The sequence below is a fragment of the Thermobia domestica genome, chromosome 18 (genome assembly GCF_964235325.1).
Source record: "Thermobia domestica chromosome 18, izTheDome1.hap1.1, whole genome shotgun sequence".
In the NCBI taxonomy this organism is placed as follows: domain Eukaryota; kingdom Metazoa; phylum Arthropoda; class Insecta; order Zygentoma; family Lepismatidae; genus Thermobia; species Thermobia domestica.
This window is the reverse complement of record NC_137471.1, coordinates 162,107,342-162,131,004: the sequence shown is the minus strand read 5'-3', so window position 1 is coordinate 162,131,004 and position 23,663 is coordinate 162,107,342. Positions and strand designations below refer to the sequence as shown.

At 35.4% G+C, this 23,663-nt stretch overlaps 1 protein-coding gene across 2 annotated transcripts; it reads left to right on the top strand.

The window, feature by feature from the left end:
* The first annotated feature begins 823 nt into the window (after positions 1-823).
* LOC145674788 (uncharacterized) lies at positions 824-14,555 on the top strand. Of its 2 annotated transcripts, none has more exons than XM_081745002.1 (2): positions 824-956; positions 11,143-14,553. In XM_081745002.1, the coding sequence occupies exons 1-2, from the start codon at positions 946-948 to the stop codon at positions 12,236-12,238; spliced, it is 1,107 nt and encodes a 368-aa protein (XP_081601128.1). In that variant the 5' UTR covers positions 824-945; the 3' UTR covers positions 12,239-14,553. The 2 variants fall into 2 exon arrangements, with proteins under 2 accessions (XP_081601128.1, XP_081601127.1); XM_081745001.1 differs by lacking the exon at positions 824-956 and adding an exon at positions 983-2,569 and having other exon boundaries at positions 11,143-14,555.
* Positions 14,556-23,663: the final 9,108 nt, after the last annotated feature.

Below are 23,663 nucleotides of genomic sequence, written 5' to 3'. Positions count from 1 at the left end.
TGTACAAACAAGAATTTCGCATAAGCATTTACTTGACTGGTTATTATAGTTTACTAATAATTAAATAATTATATATTCGTGTAGAATGAGTTCCGGTCGACCTTTGAAAAAAAAATAACCTCACATATCTATCTAGTTCAATTGCACATACGCGTATGCTGATGATCTAAATAACTGAACGTATTTCAAACACTGAAGTAGCAACACTGAAGGCAAAAATTATGGAATAGAGACCATTGCGACATCTCATGAGAAGTAGGTAAACTATAAACTGGGACTGTGTAAGTCTAGCTGAGTCGCGTTATATGTGGATAGTAGCGACATCCAACGGCGTAGCAGATTATTGTTAGGATTAGCGTTGTCTTTACGCAAACTATTTCTGAAAGTGCCCACTTCATTGCACATTCAAATAATTTAGATGGTACTGGTACTCTGCGTCTAGGAGACCCTCTCCCAAGCGGCTTGTTGCTAAGTAAGCCCGATAAATTTGACTTTTCCCGATTGCGACACTTCTTTTTTCACGTATTTTTGCTTTATCATACTTACTACTTTCTATCTGTTTTATGACTTTGTACACATCTTGTTACTTTTTTTTAATCATTTTTCAACTATTCTAATATTTACATTTTACACGTTTAATTACCTTTCTAAATTGCCGATATTCTTGTTCAATACAGTGATAATGATACTATGCAAAACTTTTGTGATACTTACTCCAAACAAAAATCAATTGCCGAGATAGCAATTGTGGCTGATTAGAAGTTTAAGAGGAAGAAGAAGGAGATTGGAAATATGAAGTTGCTTTTTGAACGTACTTGTATATCATTTCATTAACACTGGCAACGTAAAATATAAGGGGAGTATAAGAACAGTGTTAAATTCTTATTATATTTCAATTCACAATGGCTTGTAAGGCGTCTGTTAAGTTGGAATTGATGTGCAAAGATGAATTTTTGGTAAATTGTATTTCTGGGTTATACAGTAAAAACTTTGTTCATGTAAAACTATATGATCTATCGAAAGCATTTGATACGGTGTCTCATGATATTTTGTTGCAAAAACTAGAATTCTATGGTTTTGATAATGCAGCTCTGTCACTTCTTCATTCATATTTAAATGGACGATATCAGAGGGTTGTTTATGATGGGGAAGAGTCTAACCTGTTGCCTGTTAGACACGGAGTACCTCAGGGATCTATTCTTGGTCCGATTCTTTTTATTATTTATATCAATGACCTCCCATACAACGTCGCTTCACCCTTCGTTAATAGTTATTTATTTGCTGATGATCTGAATATTTGTGTTAACTCACGACAAAAAGACTCAGTTCAGTCTATATTAAGCATCACCTCAGATATTATTAAAGACTGGCGTACTTCCAACTTGCTTTGTATTAACTCTGATAAGATCAAAGACTTGGTGCTTACCTACAATAACAAAAATTCGAATGCAGAACTTAAAAAATATTCCGCTTCTTTTTTGGGTTTTTTAATTGATAATCATTTGAACTGGGACGACCATATCCTTAAAGTGGAATCTAGAGCTAGTAAAGGGGTTTATCTAATTCGTAGATTAAGACTGTGCGTAAGTTTAAAGGTACTTAAAACTGTTTATTATGCACAAATTCACAGTCATTTAAGTTACGGAACGATACTTTGGGGTCATCAGTCCTCCATTAAAAGCCTATTGAAAATACAAAAGATATGTGTAAGATTAATGCTCGGTCTCCCTAGTCGTGCACATTGTAGGTCAAGCTTCGTTAAATTAGGAATTATGACAGTACCTGCAATTTTCATATACCAATGTTTGCTTTACATCAAGGAAAACAATCATATTTACAATGAGTTAGGGTACTCTCATACGTATCAAACTAGAAACAGAAACCGTTTAGGATTATTTAGATGTGAATATAGTAAGACGCAGAAGACCTTTTACTACATGTCAGTTAAATTTTATAATTTTCTTCCTATATTTCTAAGAGAACTTCCATTTCTGGCTTTTAAAAAAGAAGTACAGAAATTACTTATTAATAATTGTATATATAGTGTTGAAGAATTTTTTGAACTCAAAATTGATAGTTAAAATATTTGCGTCTGTTATCCAGTAATCTTTGTTTATATTATGGTATATTATGTTATGTTATATATGTAACCCTAAAAATTTCAACTTCTATTTCTGACGATTGTAATACATCTGATGTTCTCAGATGTTTCTGCAATAAAATTTATTATTATTATTATTATTATTATTATTATTGATTATGAGTTACCTCACGATGATCCGCTCGAAGGGAAAGGGTGGACATACGAACTAATGAATGACAACAAAGAGTTAATATTATCTACAACGGAAGGAGGGGTATCAGTGGACAAGGATACAGCTATGTGCTCTTTGGATGTGAAACTAAAAGTTGATAGGGTGAAACCAGAAGTAGCTTTAGAAGAAGATCCTGAATTTGAAAGTAATATAGAAATGCTAAGAAAAATAGTGGTTCAGGAGACTTGCGCGTCGTATTCTAATGACTCCCAACAATTAACAACAAAAAGTTTAAATTCAGTTCGGCCAGAAATGTAATGTTCAATTTTTCATTAACTAATTGGCTCAGATTGATAATACGGTTACATGGTTTCGGAAATTTTGTTGGTTAAAAGCAATACTTCCTCGAGAAATATTTGGGTATGGGAGATATCATGAACGTAAGTTAGTAGCCTACAATTTGGAAATGACATGGCAAACATAGACAAGCTGTATACCAAATAAAAATAATAACAAGATTGATACCATCCATACAATTCTTATGTAGTTCATATCTTGATAAAATAATTATATCTTTATTATTGGTTACACATTTCACATTGAATGTTTCACATATTTAAAATATGGTTGCTCGACGATATTGTTTTATTTATATAGAGACTTATGTAAAATAGCAAATAATGAGAATGGTAATTATCCTTAAATTTTACAAATGTAAACCTGTATTGTATTATATTCGAATATAAACTATGGACGTTTGTGATTTTATTTAGGTTTTAGCTCAAATGTGTCTAGCTTGATTTTTCCGGCGGGCTTCGAAAGACATAAGTAAAATACAAGATAAAGAATATTTTAACCAACAATGGATGTTCGTTATTTGTAGAGGTCCATACATCAGTTCATTTCATCCTTCACTCATTTTTTCAAGGAAGTCGACTTTTTACATTTCCACAAATCTTTTTTAGGGTATGGACCTGCATTTCTCAATATGGGATCACTTTAGGGGCTTGGCGAACGTACATAATATATGAATTATCGAAAAAAACAACGCTAACCAGCATGTGCTAGATGGCCGGTAAAAATAAGATTGCTATGCAGATTAGGGCATTACGCAGAATGTGTGTAAACGAGGATAGCTCAAAATTCTGTATTTAGGATGACTTACATGTCACGTGTTGAATGTGTTCTTGTACGTTCCTAAGTATTTTATAGGTAACATCCTGAAATGCTTTCTTTTCTTGTATATTTGTGTTCCAATGTAACACAATACATTAGAGACGCAACTTTTTAATTATATAGATCCCTTCATTTACAAACATTTTCATGGTTCCGTGTTTTGCCACACTAAATTTTGATACTTCCTTTCGCTTACAGTGGTTACTAGCTACCTTGACAAGGGGTTACTTTGCACATCGGGCATTATTTCGCACAAAATATGAAGAGAGTTTCACAGTCCTCCGTCGGTAAAACCATGAACTGTATACACGAAGTTTCAACTACCCCCTACGATAGAACATGTAACTTTATTTTGGTGTTAATGTTGGGTGTTGGCATCAGTTCTAACTACAGGGAGGGCTTGTTGTTGTAGTGGTATGGAAAGCAGTCACTGTAAAGCCCGCCAAATTATAAAATAATTTCCGTCAATGTTAAGTCAGTTTCGTTATATTATACAACGTAACTAATAACCGTTTGAACATTTTAATACAAATAAATTAGTTAAACGGCGGTTAAGCTCTACGGAGCGCCATTCTGTGCATAATTAGTTGACAACACAGATTGTAAGTCATTCATAAAAAGTACAGATTAATGAATTGGATCCTAAAACCAATGGTGCTGACAATCTCTTACAGTTGAAGCTTGCAGGGTCCCTGACGATTCGAATGGATCGCTTCTACCCTAAGACCTTACATACCACCCTAGTTGCATGCCTTCGGCATTGAAGGCATGACAAATCAGGGTTAATTTCCGAACCCCAATTGGGCTGTCTACATTCAGGCCTTGAGGAGGCATTTTAAGAAAATAAATATAATGAAGAGGACGACAAGAAATACATCCTGAAAGAGATTTAATGCTACAGCCCCACATTTCAATTCATCATTTTTTTAATCATTAGTATTTCTTCAGGCCCGATCGTACCTACAAAATTAATAGGTTTACAAATGTAACCTTTTAAAGAGCGCTACCTAATACTTATGTGTGGCTTACTAGCAATTGCACTTATCTTTACCGAGAATAGTGAAACACAGGATAACGGTAATATTAACTTGTTCATTAAACATTATTTTTGTTCAGGGCCTACTCGTACGTAGCAATCTTAATATGTTCTCATAACATAAACCTTAATTTTACCATATACTTCCTAACTGACGTAGGTACTTCGAACTATCGATACATCATAGTATCCGGTGTTTATCGTAGTAAAGGGTACCGTGGAATCGTAAACGGGCTTCTTTTTTTCTTTTTCTTGAGACCGATTTATGATTCCCGACACAAGAATGCGAGAGTTATTTTCAATAATCAAAAAGAATAACATTTAGTTTACTTTCTCTAAATCCAAATCAAAACTAATTATTATATTAAAATCTAAAATCCGAACATTAATTTTATTACTATTATACTTTTCTCTAATTATGCCAAACATTAAAAGTTAGAACAAAATTTTGAAATTTTAGTCAATTTCCGAATGTGCACATTAGCTGGGACCCAACCAACCGTCGCACTGGTTTCATCACTTTAATTTTATAACGAAAGTAGGGATGTCCCTAGGGGATTAAGTATATTTTAACTTTCAACTATTCTTAACTTATAATATCGCTTTCTCTGAAGTCAATTAACTTCAGGTATCATTAGTCACATTGAATGCACATTGACTTTTCATAGTAGACTGCATATATATATCAAACGACGAACAAATCGACGAACAACTTTATCAAATTCAAGGTTATTGTCAATTACTTTCAATATTATACTAAATTGTCTTTAACTTACAGTATTTTGATGGCGACTTAATCTTACATCACAAATTTCGCATATTTTCTCATTATACAATCACATCAGATGGAAAAATTCACTATCTGAAGAGCACATTTTTTTAATTACCCAAAATTTTAACTTCATGATTAGTTGTAGTTATTACTAGTACTTCTCTAATTATGTTCGTAATTATCTCTAATTGCCTAACATGTCTCTAAATGCTTGATTGTATGGGGACAGCTAAATGTTAATATAAACATAAAGGAGAATGATTAAAAACTCAAAAAAAATTGATAATAAAATTTTATTATGAATTATGGTTCCCAAAAGTGGAAAGACCTGAAAAAAAAAACTTAAACATCCTAATAAGAATTCGATACAGAAGGTCCGCATCCAAAACGGGATAGCCATACTTTTCAAAAGTGGTGCGATATTATTACAATTTCAAAGTCCGAAATCGCGTTCTAAATCAATTACCTCTTTAAAATTTCCAATGCTGTCCTTCCTCTCTTTTCCCCATTCATCTTTCATCTCCAAAGCTGTAAGGAAACCATAAAACATGACATCTAAGTGAACGTACCTGATTGTAGAGCGATATTGATGGTTTCTTGGACTGGTGCGTCAGTGGCGGTGGGCACACACTTTGATACTGAAAAGTTACCTTCAAAATTCGGGGAAAATAATCAAATAAATAAACAATAATCCTTTTTTCATAATCTAAAAGTTTAAAAGTTCAAATTCGGTATATCTGATTTCTCATCTCTTCCGGGGTTTAGCCCGAGTTCGGGAGAAGTTCACGCTTTTTTTGTGCTAAGATTTTAATTTCCCATTTGTGCCGGTTACGCTTGTAAGCTGTAATTTAGCACGTTTACGTGTACTTTTCCGGTTAGTTTGTTTAATTTGCGGAATTTTTCTCCTTTTTAGAGCGTATTTACTAAACTTCCACGTAATAACACGCCTTCCTATACGACGTTTGGATTTACGCTGCATTGCGATACCTGTCATAAATTTCTTTTTAGGTTTGCGCTTACTATTACTATATTTTGCCATGTAGTTTACTATACAATGTTCGAATGTGTTTTCGCTTAAGCTTTCTAGTGCTCTTCTGAGTCGATGTATACTTCCTCCGCATGTTTGAGTCGAAATAACTTCGCCTACAATTCGACTTTAATTTGCATGTTGTTCGTTTTTGACCGAGTTCGGTGCGCTCCGAATTACGCTTACCAAGGCACTTTCCTTTTATTCTCAACTTATTTCCTACTGCACTTTTAATGTGTGGTTGTGCGTGCTGAGAATACGCTGTACGTGGAAATCGACGAACATTGTTTTCGTCATGAGCAATCAACTTGTCTACATTTTGAGTAGCACTACACTTAGATTTTCGCTCTTTATAATTACGCAATAGTGAAGTACTAGCTTGAAAATTCAAACATTTCGGCAACTGAAAATTAATAAATGTTGCATCTGATGTACTGATATGATCACGTCTGCTCATTTTAATTCTACTGATTATGCTCCTCGAAATCGAGTTAATAATGTATTACGAAAACTCAACTGGGTATCATTGACCATCTTGTTTTTCTTCGTAACCTTGGTGTTACATTTCGGTTTTATAACGGAAATATACTTTCGACTGCGTGTGCTTTATTAGAAGTGTTACTTTTACGCTTGTTTACGGTAAACATTTCCGACCGATATATTATGTACGAGACCTTCACTACGTAAAACACAATTCGCTTGGCGGGTCTATTGTGAATTTGAAATCGTTTCCTTCTACAATACTCAAAGATGATAAAGTCGGAATGGATTTGCAGCACTAAAATGCAACTTACGTTACACATACACTGTTACAAAGACAAATTTGAATTTGTTAAGTCGCGCAAAACCATTTGCCTGCGACATAAAACCGATAACACTGTAACTTCGTTATCACACAAAATCACCAATTGAACTCTCAAGCCTTCCCTGGCTTTTTTGAGAGGGCGGATACGCACATCCTGAACGCTACCGCTTATTGTGTGTGAAACATCGGTATCCCTTGCCGGAAAACAATTACATGAGGAACAATTGTCTACAGGTACGCGTAACGATTCTTGTTTTTTGCTATCTCTACACTGCATATTTTATTTTCCTGACTGTAATCGACTTTCTGGTTTATTTGTTCACAACTTGGGCTGGCTCGAATTCAAGAGTATTTACGGTTTCTTTTCCGCCTTGCACTCTTTTATTTTGTGGTTTGCCTACACTCAAACTGTGCCGTTCGCATGTATTCATAGAACACAGTGAGACCTTTCTTTCATTCCGCTACACTATTTTTAAACTCAGCAGTTACTGAATCAACATGATTGGCCGGGTTAATTAATTCAGAGCGTACTTCCGTTAAAAAGTTATTGGCTACTTTGATATTATTACGTAAGTTGTCTCCTTTGGCATTCAATTCGCTCATTCCTACGCTCCCAAATTGTTTCTGTTACAGGCTGTTGAAGTTCACCTATTGATTCATGTACTTTTTGTCCTAGACATCTAATATTCATTACCATTTTTGAGTCATGGTTTCTAATTGTTTCTCTAATTCCTCTGTCAACATTGCTTGAAATTGTTCTAAAACACTACCCTCCATATTGATATGAATTACGAGCAACTAATTCAAAGTACAAAAATATAAATGTCTGAGTTTAATACGAAAATAAAAAACATGCACTTAAAACATGAGACACTAAGAATTTTGATATTACAACCATTTACAACCAATCCTTCTTTTTACAACTCAGGTTTCACTTTGCGAAGTGCTTCAATATAAAATTAACACGGATATAGTACCATATATAAAATACTTTCTATAACTATTCTATCAGGCCTTGATTCCATTTTGTACTAATACACAATAAACACTCAGCAAGGCCATGTGATAATATGTGAAAAACAGTATCACGTGACAGTTTCTACACAATAACTGAGTCTTCATCAGACTTCCACTCCTTCTGGCTGCTGGGAGTTCATCATCACTTATGTATACTGTCCGGAGATCAATTTTAATTAGGTTCCGCCCCTTCTTTTAAAAGTAACACTTGTCTGGCTTTCACTTTCACTTTTTAGCTGCACACGTGTCCAATTAAAGATTTACTTTTTTCCGCTGGATGTGTTCTGTCCTCTAATTATCCTTATTTTCCTTGTTATTTTGTTTCTTTTTCTTTTTTCTTCCTTTTTGTTCCTTCTTCTTTTAGCAGAATCTTCTCTCACTCCTTATTTATCGAGAATCTTGCATTCCAGTTCATCACCTTGCCTCCTGCTTTCATAATCTCTCTGGTTTCCCTCTATTTTCTCACCAAAGTTGTGTTCTCTACTTCTATGACCTCTGCTCCTTCCCACCCTATCCTGTGGTTTGTTTCTTTCTTATGCTTGTATATCGCATTCTTGTCCATTTTCAATCTTACATCATCCTGGTGCTGTTTAATCCTTTTCTTGCATTTTTTGTTTCTCTTATGTAAATTTTGATACACTTCTCGCATCCTACTCTATATATTACTCCCCCTTATCTTTGTTCGCTAATGCTTTCCTCTTTTTTCTTCTGACTAGTTCAATTATTCTGCTTCGTCTTTTCCTGCACGTCCTAATTCCTGCTTTGCGAAACATTCTCTACGTTCTCTGTTTGTTCGCACGGTTATTGTGTTGAAACTGTCACGTGATACTGTTTTCATTTTACATATTATCACATAGCCTTGCTCACTGTGTTATTGTGTATTAGTATTAAAACATTTACTCTTATTCATAAATGCACATGAAGGTGCATAGTGTAAAATATGTATGTATGTGTGTATACTCAATCAGCTGTTTTTCTATCCACTCACATCTACATAGAATTAAAAATCAACAAGAAAAATTTTTATGAGCTACATTAATCTCTTTTGCTGAGGTTCGCCGAGGTTCTGATGGAAATTGACTGTCGACAGTAGGCTAATCAGATCCAAACTCAACACGTTATCTGTATAACTAATGGTATTGTAAAAGCAGTTGTAGGAAGATTGCTATAATTTAATCCGGAGAACGGTTGCCATTTGGTTGAAATCGTGTTTTTTGGTAGTTGTTAGATTCTTGTAAATATAATCGTAACCTTCAAATTGATTTTCGTCTTTTTCCCAAGAGTTGTCACTTGTTTATTGCATTTATCCCATCTTCGCTACGGCAGTGGGACGTAATATTGAGGTCTCAAATATTCAGTGATAATAATAATAAAAATAATAATAATAATAGTATAGGTAACAAATTCCGTATGAAGACACATTGTATTAAAGCCTGTAAAATAACCGGTAGTGTAAGCCATAAGTTACAAAATTTTCGGGATTGGAGAGAAGTGTCTGGACCAACAGCACATACTCTCTCGATACGTTCCTACAAGCAGCTACATGTTATAACGCAAAGTTTCCCTACAACTAGCTAAATGTTATAAAGGAAAGTTAAATGTTATAACGGAAAGTTTCGAGGTTATTTTCGTGTAGAAAGTAAGGATTCTGAACTCACAAGAGCCGTAATTATAGTTGTTTTTAAGTAGTGGTTTTGCTGGCTAAGCTACAGAAGATGTCGAAGGGGTTTCGGGAAAGGGGTTCCGTACCATCATGAGACACCTCTACAGCTACTCAAATTTAAACGAAAGATTAATGCTAATATTTCGTGTAGAATATATTCTACTGTACGTTTTCAAGAAAATATCTGTAAAAAAAGAACTGAATATAGTTGAAAACTAAAGCTTGTAATAAACTAAATTGTGAAGTTTGCAGATGTAATTATAAAAGATTTGCTACAAAAATATATACACGGACCATAATTCAGTGAACTCTGAAATACAAACTAAAAAAATTATGTATAAGATTCAGTCTACAGAGCAATTGTTGCTTAAAGAGTGGCATACACTATTTCTAGAATCGAGATAAGATGAGAAATGTTTACGATAGTTTTGGTCTCGTCTCGATTCTCATCTCCAAAGCATGACTATAGTGTGAGTTAACCTTGTCACGTCCCGAATTAAAATGTTTCATCCCTATTTTGTTTCGTTTGTTTTAGAATCGATATGAGAAATTCGTCTTTTCATGGGCAACATTACACAAAACCGAAATATTTTTTTTTGGCTAATATCACGTTTCTGCTTGTAATGGTATGACCTGAGCGATATAAGTTTTTAATTTTTAAATATTCTTCGAGATAATTGTTATTATTATTAGTATTATTCCTGAAAATTTGATAGTTCAAGTGCTGAAACAAACGAGTATTCTAATATTTGAATGTAATGAAGCGTCTGTTATCGCCGATCTATTTCCATCAAAATTCGTAAAGTAAAAAAAAAACAAAAAAAAATGCTTAACGTGTATTGGATCAAAGAACCTCAACATTACTGGTCAAGCCCCTAGACCACTGAACCACGATCAAAAAGCTGTAAGTGACTCGTCTTTAGCCTTGTTACCCTAAGTCTCTCTGCCTCAGCTTGGAAAGTTGAATGTAATTTTTTGTAAGTAAGTGAATGTAAGTGAATGATCTTCGGTACAGTTTCTATTAATACGTTGAGTTGCTCTTAAACCTTTGGATCGCAAGTTGGTTTTTTCTACACACGAAACTACAGATAAGACAGATTTAATTCTCATACTGTGCATTTGTGTCAAGGCAGACAACAATACCTGGTCATAGACTTATGTCCGCCACGATATAAATGATAGTTTAGTTTCATGTAGTCAAACAAAGTACAGCAACTTATTTTGAGACAGTAGTGATATGGTACTCCATTTCATATTTCTACAATATTTAATGTAATAAAACATGTAATATAGCGTAACTTTATCATGTAATATAGCCAATGATTACATGTTTTCTTGCTACTTAATCATTATCTCCATTTACATTTAAATTTTTGTTGAATTTTTTACAGGCGCGATAACATCTTTGCTTTCTACGAAGAAGGGAATACGTTTACTACGTTAAATAAAGCCATTTCTCATTCTTATGAGGAATCTGATACTTCGACGCAGTTTGCCAAAGGATTTCATCGATCACGTTTGACAACAACTATGGTGACACAGGAAAGTGAAAAGCGTCATACGTACCAAAATAGTGGTAAACGCTCTAGTCAAAGTTCAAATACGTCTAGTGGTGAGTTTGTGCAATCAGGAGAAAAATCTCACATATGTGGAGTCTGTGGAAAGGAATTTAGAGGATGTTCAAGTTTGGCAGCGCACATGGTGATTCATACAGGAGGAAAACTACACACGTGCCAAGAATGCGGAAAGGCATTTAATCAACGTTCAACTTTGGCTACACACATGTTAAACCACACAAGAGAAAAAGTTTACACATGCCAAGAGTGTGGTAAGGCATTTAATCGACGTTCAAATTTGGCCATACACATGTTAATCCACACAGGAGAAAAACCTCACACGTGCAAAGATTGCGCTAAGGCATTTAATCATCGTTCGACTTTGGTTAGACACATGTTAATTCACACAGAAAAACCTCACATGTGCCAAGAGTGTGGTGAGGCATTTTACCAACGTTCACATTTGGCTAAACACATGTTAATCCACACAGGTGAAAAAATTCACACGTGCCAAGAGTGTGGTAAGACATTTAATCATCGTTCGACTTTGTCTATACACATGTTAATTCATACAGGAGAAAGACCTCACATGTACCAAGAGTGTGGTAAGGCATTTACTCAACGTTCACATTTGGCTAAACACATGTTAATTCACACAGGAGAAAAGCCTCACACGTGCCAAAAGTGTGGTAGGGCATTTCATCAACATTCGACTTTGGCTACACATATATTAATCCACACAGGAGAAAAACCTCACATATGCCAAGAGTGTGGTAAGGCATTTAATCGACGTTCAAATTTGGCTACACACATGTTAATGCACACAGGAGAAGAAGTTTACACATGCCAACAGTGTGGTAAGTCATTTAATCGGCGTTCAAAATTGGCTACACACAGGAGAAAAACCTTACACTTGTCAAGAGTGTGGTAAAGCATTTAATCAATGTTCGAATTTGGCTACACACATGTTAATCCACACAGGAGAAAAAGTTTACACATGCTAAGAGTGTGGTAAGGCATTTAATTGACGTTCAAATTTGGCTACACATGTTAATCCAAACTGGAGAAAATTCTCACACGTGCCAAGATTGTGGTAAGACATTTGAACGAGGTTCCAGTTTGGCTGGACACATGCTAACTCATACACGTGCCAAGAGTGTGGTAAAAATTTACTCAACCTTCAATTTTGGTTTCGCACATGTTAGTCCATACAGGAAAAAAGGTCACGTATGCTGACAGCGTGGTTAGAAGTTTAATCGATGTCCAACTCTGGGTACACATGTTAATATACATTAGGAAATGTATTAATATGCCATAAGTGTGGTATGTCATTTGATATACTTTGAAATTTGGCTAGACGCATGTTAATCCACACATTAGTTAAACATCACATATCTCAAGAGTGTAGTAAGGCATTTAATCTACGTTCGAAATTAGCTACACACATGTGAATCCACACAGTAGCAAAATCTCAACTTACAAAAATCCTTGAACAGAATTTTCTCAAGGTTCGTACGTGCTGAGCCACACATGATCAAAACCTCGCATGTGAGAAGTGTGGAAGACGATATAGTCTACGCTAAGACCTTGAAATGCAGTTTAACATAAGTCAGTCACCAAAGAGATGCAAAGACCTTAGCAAGGCATTTACTGAAGGTTCAAATATTGTAATTAAAGGATAATCCACAAAGGACAAAAATGTCACACGTGCGGAGAGTTTGTATGAGATGTCGCATTCTGTTGAGGAGGAATAAAGATGATATAATCTAAGCTGTTATTTTTACGCGTACTATAAAAATTGTACTATCCCAAATTGAGTGCTTGAGGAGAGTAGTCGACAAAAGGATGTCATTTGTGTCTGACGTTATCCCATGTTTACTGTAGACCCATATCTGAGCTAAAGTTTTAGTCACCAAAATGAGCAACTTTGTCACCTTCTGACAACATCTGGAAATGATTCGTGGCATCTTTCAAGTAAACTTTGAGCACTTTCCCTATATGGTCTGCAGAAACACCCGACGAAGATTGTTTTTGAACAGACTTTCCTCTGCTCAAATAGTTTCACACTCACATACGAAATCATTCTGTGCTCTCCAGACCCATTATTTTAATTCTACAAACAATCCGCCTCTATGGTCTTGCGGTCCTATTTCTATGTAGAAAATTGGTTGAGAATCGACATTCCACTGTTCCTTATTGATATTTTCAGACATGTTTCGCTCACCACTAAACAGCCATATTTACGGCACAGTCTGTAAAAATGTTTGTAACACTTTGTACATTTTTGTACTATAGTTTAAAGGTGGTTTTGTGTTCACTGCACTTTTGAGCAGCATTCTCTTGTACATCACCACATTAAACGCTGAATATAAAACATCTGATTTGGCACACTTCTCTAGCGTGGGAGCACGATGTCCAAGTCACTCTCACTCTTTTCTTGCCATCTGAGTTGAACATTGTAAATTATTTTAATTGAGTGTTCTCTACCAATAAATGATAACCATATTTCACTGCATCTCCAACGGTCAAACACAGGCTCTAGCTGTAGCCTTAATACTGGGTTCACAATGGAAATGATTAAGCATAGAGATAGCACAAATATTTTTCCCTAAGCAGTAGCCCGAACTTTAACTTTTCTGCGGTTTGATGCCGTCTTTTAGTATTTTATGCATAGACGATTCTAAGTACATACAAAGATTTGTTACTGCCAAACTTAACATACAGATTTACAGTGTGGATAGCTTCATTATTCAAAATCTATATATAAAAAAAAAACTGTTGACATTCTAACCAAAGGTTTTCCGCATACCTTTCATTGTCTGATTACCTACTCCCACTCTGGAGCTATACCAATGCATAACTTGTCCATATTACAGTAATATATCGAAAAAGTAAATCTCACCTATATTAACAAACGCTTCCAAACTCAGCACCCTTTATTCATGCAGTATATAGTACCTCACGTTAGACCCCACACAAAATCGCTATCAGCATACTCCTTGTCCCTAAGGTTTATGCTCTGTCAGTACCTTTACCCTCGTGAGATTCATTGTTCTTAACCGTATATTGGTAAGGTGAAAAAAATTTTTATCAATGGTAACATATTGCCTCCTGGACCCAGGAATATTTTTGTCTGATAAGATGTGAACTAGGATTTAAATTTGTATTATATTTACAATATTAAATACAAACACCAGACAGTGGATAAGCTTTAAGCGAAACTGTACATTTTTATTGAGGCAATACCTTTCTTGTTAAAATTAAGTTCGATAATTATGTGACTATTTTATTGCTTAGATAACGGTACAGAAAAAAAAATATTTATTAACTAGAAAGAAGTAAACCAGGATTTCTCCTAATAGCGGTATATTCACGTTTCAATTCTGCAGCAGTCTCCACACATCATTTTTGCGTGACTTAGGCAAATCCACTTACAGCACTTTTGGCAAAATATCTGGCCTTACTGTTTTTATATATGTAACATCGTCCTCGCTTTCCTACATGAGGAGGTCCAGAAGCATCTTCTAGAGTCAATCCGAAAAACCTTGCTGTGTTCGCTGAATGTATAACATTATTATTAGTCGGTTCTACATTTTTGAGGTGATAAAATCACGTTATTTGCCATCCTGTAGTGTTTCTTTCTTCGTCATATTCAGTAGGTATCTGGTCCACTATGTCCACCCCACCTTTAGTATCGTTGTAAAATGTGACGATCTCTGGCTTCCTGTTATCTCTGGTACTCTCATCTAATTTGACGTGATTGTGCATACTTGAGATCAGCACTAAACACAGATTTTTCTTAGATGCATACGAACCAATGGTGCATTTGTAATGAAAACCAAATACACTACTGTATTCTTTCCTCCTTTTGGCATTCACAAACGCGGGGGCAACTCTCTAGTTTTTACGAATTGTCCCTATAATAGTTAACTTACTGTCTCATTCCATTTATTTAACCAAATTGCAGCTTGTAAACTGATTATTGTAAAAGGTCCCTTTGCAAGATGAACCATGAATCTGTTGACACAATCTCTTCACTATTTCCTCAGATTTTTTATCTATCTGGAACGGGCCTTCTGGTTGTGTCCTGACATACACTTCTATATTTGTTGTGTAGTATAATGTTTCACCAACAAGAATAAAAATTTTAATTCCACATTTTGGAGGTCTTTTAGGCATATAAATACGAAATCCACATCTTCCCCGGAAACCGACAAGTGTCTCACCCAAAGTTGCTAACATACCAATTAAGAAAACTGTTGTTGCAGTTGTTTACAAGTAATTGAAAAAAAAGTCACGAATTGGGGCTAATCTGGGCTAAAGGTTATATCTGATTCTATTATTCATTAGCATCTTCCACTTTTTCATCCATCATATTCTGCAGAGTAATCACTTTCTGCTCAGTTTGGCTTCTCCGGTTCTCATCATCACATAGAGATAATCCTACGCAAAAGACACATTCATTTGTCTGATTAACAATACGCATGTGTTAACTTGTGCTTCGCACCTCCCCTCAATTTCCATCCTCGTTATCCCTTTAACCATTTTTTATTTTCTCTAATTGTATTGCATTTATATTGAATCAATCTGTCTATATTAAGTTGTGTTATATATGTTTACTTACATTATAATGCTAAGGATCAAAGTTCCGTACGCCAATTTTTCTTTTTCTTTTTTATTTTTTGTTAGTTGTTATACCGTATAATTGTAAAATTTCGATAGAGCACAGATCTCCACTTACATTTTGTAAATAATTTTTTTTTCATCACTCACGTTACAGAGGGCGTAACCTTCTCATAGGTTGCTAGCCACTTTGGTTTGCCATTAAAACGTAGTGAATTCACATACTTTCTCAGCTGGCGCACATGTAGTGAGGCGTAGCTGACATTTCTAGACTATTTATAATACTCATGTGGGCGCACAGTGATGCTAATTCATGAACAGGCGACAGGTTGCAAGAAATTGAGAGTTTTCACGAGCTTACTGGCTGGAGTACACAAGTAGTATAATTTTTGATCATCATTATGATCACTTTCACTCTTATCTTGTTCTCATCTCATAGTTTTGGATACTGTTTCAGTTCGGTTATTTTACCGCATATGATAATTGACGATGGAAAGACTTTCATACATCCGGGGTGGCTCAGTTGTAAAGCGTTCACCTCTGATGCATGGGGTCTCGGGTCCAAACCCTGCTCCCGCCAAGTTAACTTTGTGGTGGACAAACACCGTTGCTTTGGTTTCCTCGGAGTTCTCCAGTTTCCTCCCACTTTCTTCATTCCACAATTTCGTTCATTGCTCATCATCACTGCCTCCCTTAGCCTAGCCGGAATAGCCGTGGAACGTAAAACTCAAAATTTCAATTCGTTTATTCGTTTGGAGATAAACGAGATACGGAGAAATTTGCGAGAGAGAGCATACACTGAACCATGTTCCCAGAGTTCTCGTTCTCCAATCAGTGGCAACCACCAAGCATCATCAACGAGTTCACCACCATTTAAGAAGCATACAAATGTACATAGCATCTCGAGCACCGACTCTGACTCCAACCAGTTTATCCTCCTCTGCAGCCTGTCTGCAGCTTGCTACAGCAGAACTACAATCCAAAGTACTTTAGTTCGAAGGTTTTACTTCTCTAACTTCTCCAGTATCGGCAACGCGAAGATATTTCGTAAATGGTAGAAACAAAAAAAAAAATGGATTCATCATTAAATCATAGTCGTCTAACTTCGCAAAATAATTCGTGACAATCCAGTTTCGAAATGTTCAGGAAAACTGCAACTTTAACTTCTCTCAACAACATCCGATACTAGCAACCTCAGCCACATACCATGTCAATAGTGGTACGAGGGGTCTCTCTATCGTTAACACTTGATATATAGGCTGAACTTCCTGAAGTGGGATACACCTTTAAAAATGCATCCGTATTCGGAACAATCAGAGACCAACGCACATAGTTCGAATTCTAAAACATCACAGGATACTATCAACGACCTTTTGCATAAACAAATCTTAATTTTCAAGAAGAGACGCCGATTTGAACAATCCAGCTCATTACGACCAATTCCTCTCCCAAGTAAACGCTGTCAAGAAAAAGTTCATCCTACTAACAAGTGCAACCTATGAACCTGTTATCATACGAAGAGGTGCACACTTATCCTTTCCCTATGAAAACTGTCCGAATCTGCAACAAGTTCCAATCTGCAACACTTGGTATCAATTCCCTCCTTCGACATTCCGACATACAGCTACAAGTGCAAGTCTCGGCTTGCTCCAGAAGAATTCAGTACGAAACTTGTAGTACCACTATTGACTCATTATGTTCAAAATCGAAAAGGTGAGACTTCGAAAGACTAATCAATTTCTTTTAATGCATAAACTACTAGCATTTGTCAACCCACACTCTTCAAAACGTTCATCTTTTGCACAACGATTAATATTAAAACACGTTCAGCACGCAGCTCGCAACATTTTTCACCTCGATTTTCATGACACTTACAGTGGTCCGTACGTACACTTTCATGTGTCTCCACCCGAAACAACTATTTAACTTCATAGTGATCATGTATCTAGTTATTTGACTATGACTTTTATTTCTATTTCTCTACATTCTCTTGTACTTACCTCATAAACTCATATTTTAACAACCATTACACGAGGAACAATTTGACACATTACTTATCAGTAAAACGCATCTCACTCCCAAACTTAATTGCAAATTTACCGGCTATCAACTCATTCCACACGATATGAATCTTCCGGCTCGATGTGCCACTAGCGGCGTTACAATACTATTTTATCCTTACACATGTAATATTTTCCATAAGTAGAAGCTTTGCTTTATATATACTTAAACACAAACAAAATATTTGCTGAGCAAAACAATATATTCACATAAAAAATATTACATACGTGTTTCAGTTTCGCCAACTAACATTTTGGCTTCATCAGACACTATGAGATACATGAGAAACGTGCAGTGTTATATACACACAAGAGCTGAAATATCTTGCTTCTGATTGGCTCCTGGCAGCAGCCAATCCACTTCAAGTAATCTAATTCGTATTTCCCTATACCGAGGCTTCCTATCTGTTGTAAATTACACACACACGCACCAAAAGGACGATCTTGGCACAACTAATCTAAACTAACAAATAATTGGCATAAATAATTAAATAATATTATAAATATATATAAATACACATAAATAAACAAATATATAAATAAACAGATAAACATACAATTACTCATACGCTTAAAAAGACGACACACTCATACAGTATATACTAGTGGTAGGGACAGAAACCGACAGAAACCGGTTTTCACGGAAAACCGAAACCGGTTTTTCATTATCTTCAAAAAACCGGTTTTCTCAAAAAAACTTTCAGTTTTCTCAAAAAACCGGTATCGGTTTTCTTCTGAACCCGGTTTCGGTTTTCTTTATTTCCGGCTTGGTTTTCATCGAAACCGGTTTCGGTCTTCTCCAAAACCGTTTCTAGTATTCTTCAAACACCGGTACGGTTTTTCTACTTAAACCGATTTCGGTTTTCTTCAAAGCCGGTTCAGTTTTTCATCAAAACCTGTATCAATTTTTCCAAAACTGGTTCTATTTCTGACCAGAATATTTTTCGTTGTTCTCCGGAACCCATTTCCTTTCCACAGATAGTTTTATGTGTTTTCCAGAAAAGTTTTGAGTTTTAGTTTTTACTAAAACCATTGCGATGTTTACCGAATCCGTATTGGTTCCTTGAGAATCTACATATGTTTTAGATCTTCAAATCGGCTTAGTTTTCAATCAAAATTGGCTTCCGTTTTCATCAAGAACTACCTTTGAGCTTCTACTTAAATCCAGTTTGAACTTTCATCAAAACCCAGTTGGGACTTTTGTTATAACGGTACTTTATTATTAATATTATTATTATTATTATTAGTTACGCTTAAAAACATGTTTTTCCTTCGATTCAATATTCACTCTTCTCTAAATCTCTATTTGTTTCTAATACAATTACCTTCCTTATTATCAATAGATTTTCAGAACCTGGATCTATTTTAATTAGACTAACTTAACCTGCACTCTCTACACAGCGCATCATTCACATATGAGCATGAATCTCCTTGTCATTCCTCACAACATCTGTTCATGTCCCCTTATAGACACAAAAGAAAGACGTCTTGATAAAAATCGGCAAGGGGTACCACAAAGGAGAGATTTTTTCAATATCTCGCACCGTTTGCAAGATTGAGCCTACTTCTGATTGGAATTTCTAATTCATGTATGATCAGTGCTTTATTACTTCTTGCATGCAGTATGTAATAAGCAAATACATTACATACACAATTTATTAAATGCCAGTGATATATCGTGTTCATTAGCAAAACATTCTAAATATTAAAAATTCTCCATCACTCGAGAAATAGTTTTCTTCGATTTTCATTATCAATTGGTAATGAAACAAACGCCTGAGAAATATACAACCACTGTATACAAACATGTTGTGTTGGAGTGTATAACTTATAGAATGTGTTATTTTCTAAAATGTCAACACTTCCAGTGTACCCTAAAAAATGTATTAAAGAAATAATGGCCACGTTTTTTAAATATTCAATTGGAACTGGGCTAATCTACACAAAATTTGGAATCGACCAGCAAAAATGGCACGATTCTAGCACTTGTGGTTTTCGAGATCTCATTGTCAAAAGGATTGGAGACAAACATATAAACTTTTCTTTGCACACAAACATATAAACCTAGCATTTTAATATATAGATATTTATAGTCACAAGTGATCAATTTAATGTAGAGAATACTGAAATGAAACACTATGCCCTGTATGATAGAGTTGCGTAATATTATGTAGTAGATAGAAGAAATGGTAATACTAGTACAAAAATTGCTTGATTTATTGTCTTCACGAATAAAGACAGACGGAGACATTCCTATGGAGGCTCATCTACCGCCTTTTCAAAAATTACTGGGTATTGTTTCTTTGAAACAGCTCTTTCTTAGTAACGTCGTTGAATTTATCTACTATAGCAAACTTTTTGGCTTGTTTGAGAACTGGATACCGAAAGTCCGGATAACTATTTACCAGTAAGAAATTGAAATGTATGTAGGCCTATTGGTGTTCATTTCCTGGACTCAGAGTACAAAATTATTGTGTAAATCAATTTTTTCAAGCGCTCTGAGCCCTCATTCACTAGCGGTTTTCGAGCTCGACACAACGTAATACTTGCGTTTAGTTTGCGGTAATGAAAATAAGCATTAATAAATAGCTTTTTTCAGTTTTGTATTGTGCTGATGTACGCACATTTTGCTTTGCATGAACACAAATCGCTACCACGCATTGGTCTCATGCAGTGACACACATCACAAATGGAGTGTTATGTCGAAGCTTCAGATTCTTAAGGATGATCCTATTTCGTTCCTGTACAGTTAATGGAGAAATTTTGTGTCTTCTTTACAGGTCAAGTTGCTATGATCAAAAATACAAGAATTTTAAACCATCTAAAATGTTCTAATTTGGGGGTCATAAAAAGGGGTAAAAGTGGATCTGAAGAGGTAAGAGTACGGTAGGTAATAGCATGACGTCACGCTTGTTCCCCCTTCCTGTCTTTCTCCATTGTATTTTTTTTTAGGAACTGGGCGACGCATACATATTTTTTCGAAGTCGGAACGGAGTCCCCCAGCGTTTAGAATCTATACCCTAAGTTGCCGTTTATATATATATATATATATATCAACGCACGAAATATTGATTTAGCCTCTCTTCGTCAAACAGTTTTGAACAATGCAATAACAATGCTCCCTCTACGCAGTATATTCTTCCTCTTATACGTGTTATTTTCTCCCTTAGTGTGATTCTAGGATAGTGAAGTGCATTTGGTTTTAAAAATAGGAAAATTAAAAATAATAAATAAGTAAAATAAAAATATTAGGTTCATTGTAGTTCTAAACTGGCTATGATATGCTATACCACCAGTTACAGTATCAGATTTAATTTCTTGGGGACACAATCGAAGGCTGGATACATTTTATTTGAGGGGGTTATACTGAAAACGTTAATTTCACATTATTTGCGCAATATTAATATATACTACCAGTTTGGGGTGCAGATATAGCCTACGGGTAGCGCCCGGCTCCTTGGCCCCCTTTGGCAATGTTACTTGTACCAGATTTGAATAACAACTCCAGGTAAGGAAAGTTCTATTAATATTTTATTTTGTTTAAGAAATATTAGCTTAAAACTAACATATTGTTGTATTAAAAGATGTTTCGATGTGCACAATAGCTAACATTGTTAAAATATACTGGTAATCAAATGTACGAAAATGTCATTTTCTGTAATATATAAAACAAAATCCTAAACAACGTTTCTTACAACGTATAACGTCCTTAAATGTACTTTATTCAAATTTGAATGTTTTGGAACCTAAAAGTCTTAAGCTTATAATGTGTCGAGCTTTTGATAATAAACATTTGCAGGTGCATATGGTACAACGATTGTGAAGGTCAACTGCGCAAACGCACTGAGCAAGCATTTAATATTCATTTCAGTGACCTGCAAGATAAGGGTGAAAGTAGCAATTAAGTGTTAAGCAATTAAGGTGAAGCAAAGCACAATATGTCACGGAGTGAAGTGTGGAAATACTTTGAACGTGCCGAGACTAGAGAAGAAGCTAAATGCTTCTTGTGTAAAAAAGTACTTAGATGCAAAGGAGGATCGACAAGTGCTTTATTATCGTACTTAAGAACTAAACACATGTCTTGTATTAATAAAGTGATTCCACGGAACACTCAATCAGAAGATGATGACGATCCTGGAATCTCTGGTTCTACAAAACAGATCACGTTAAGGTAAGAAGATTTAAACACTTTTCTTTCTTATGTAATTTGATTCAAGGGATAAATACCGTCGTGTGTTTTATCATGTAATATTTCATTTAATATTTAACTTTCGTTATTTTGGACACCCGTTTGGTCTAGTGGCTAACAAGCTTGCCTACGGCACGCGTGGATTCGGTTCCCGGTGGGATACAGTTGAACGGAAAAAGTGGTTCAGATTCCATTATAATCAGTAAGTCCAAGTCTCCTTTAGTCATCATGGCATAACCGTGGGGCGGTAAACTGAAACAAACTAAAACTTTCGTTATTTTATTTTACCTTAAAAGTGGCTTTAAGGGATAATGGGATGTACAGTAAGGGCAGTGTTTAAATTCGTGATAAAAAAGTACCGGGGCCCTGCCTGGCTACCATATATATATATATATATATCATGTGTGGGACATGGGTTTAGAAGTAAATGCAGAAAAAACTAAATACATGGAATTGCGTCGGGACCGTAATACGGCAAATTGTGGAGGCATTAAAATATTAAATAATACTTTTGATAAAGTGGATACTTTCAAATATTTAGGATCAATATTAACAGACGAAAATCATATTCACGAAGAAATTAAATGTCGACTAAAAGCAGGGAATTCGTGTTACTATTCGGTTCAAAATCTCTTGTCGTCGCAAATTCTGTCGAAGAATTTGAAGCTTAAAATATATAAAACGATAATCATGCCTGTTGTTCTGTATGGTTGCGAAACATGGTCACTTACTCTGAGGGAAGAACATAGACTGAAAGTATTTGAGAACAAGATCCTGAGAAGAATATTCGGACCAAAGAGGTACGAGAATGGGGAATGGCGGAAACTTCATAACGAGGAACTACATAGTTTATACGGTTTACCCAACATTGTTAGGGTCGTCAAGTCTAGGAGGCTTAGGTGGGCAGGTCATGTAGCTAGAATGGAAGAAAGTAGAAACGCTTTCAAAGTCTTGACTGGAAGACACATAGGAAAACGACCATTAGGAAGACCTAGGCGCAGATGGGAGGACAATATTAAGATGGATCTCGCAGAGATAGGAATACAAAGTAGAAACTGGATGCAGTTAGCTAAGGATAGAAGTCAGTGGAGGGCTTTTGTGAACGCGGCACTGAACCTACGGGTTCCATAGGCCATAGAGTTAGTTAGTTAGTTATATCATGTGTGTGTGTGTGCGGTTTAGTCAAATCTTGTAAAATTCCAGGCACATCCATATTAAATAGAGTTTGGAAAACTTGTGCAAACAAATATCAAAAAATCTCATGACAACATAGTATTTTCCCATAATTTTTATGTGAATAATAATATCAAAATAGCTGAATTTATTACCTCTTATGAGAAAATGGATGCAGTTAAGTCACAGTAGTTTCCAAAAAGCTTCCTTCGATTTGTTTTCTTCTGCCTCGATTTCTTTCCTAGCAACTTGAGAGGGCGGTGTTTCTTCCTTTTGATATCCAGCGCTTAACGTACGGGATGGGTTGTGGA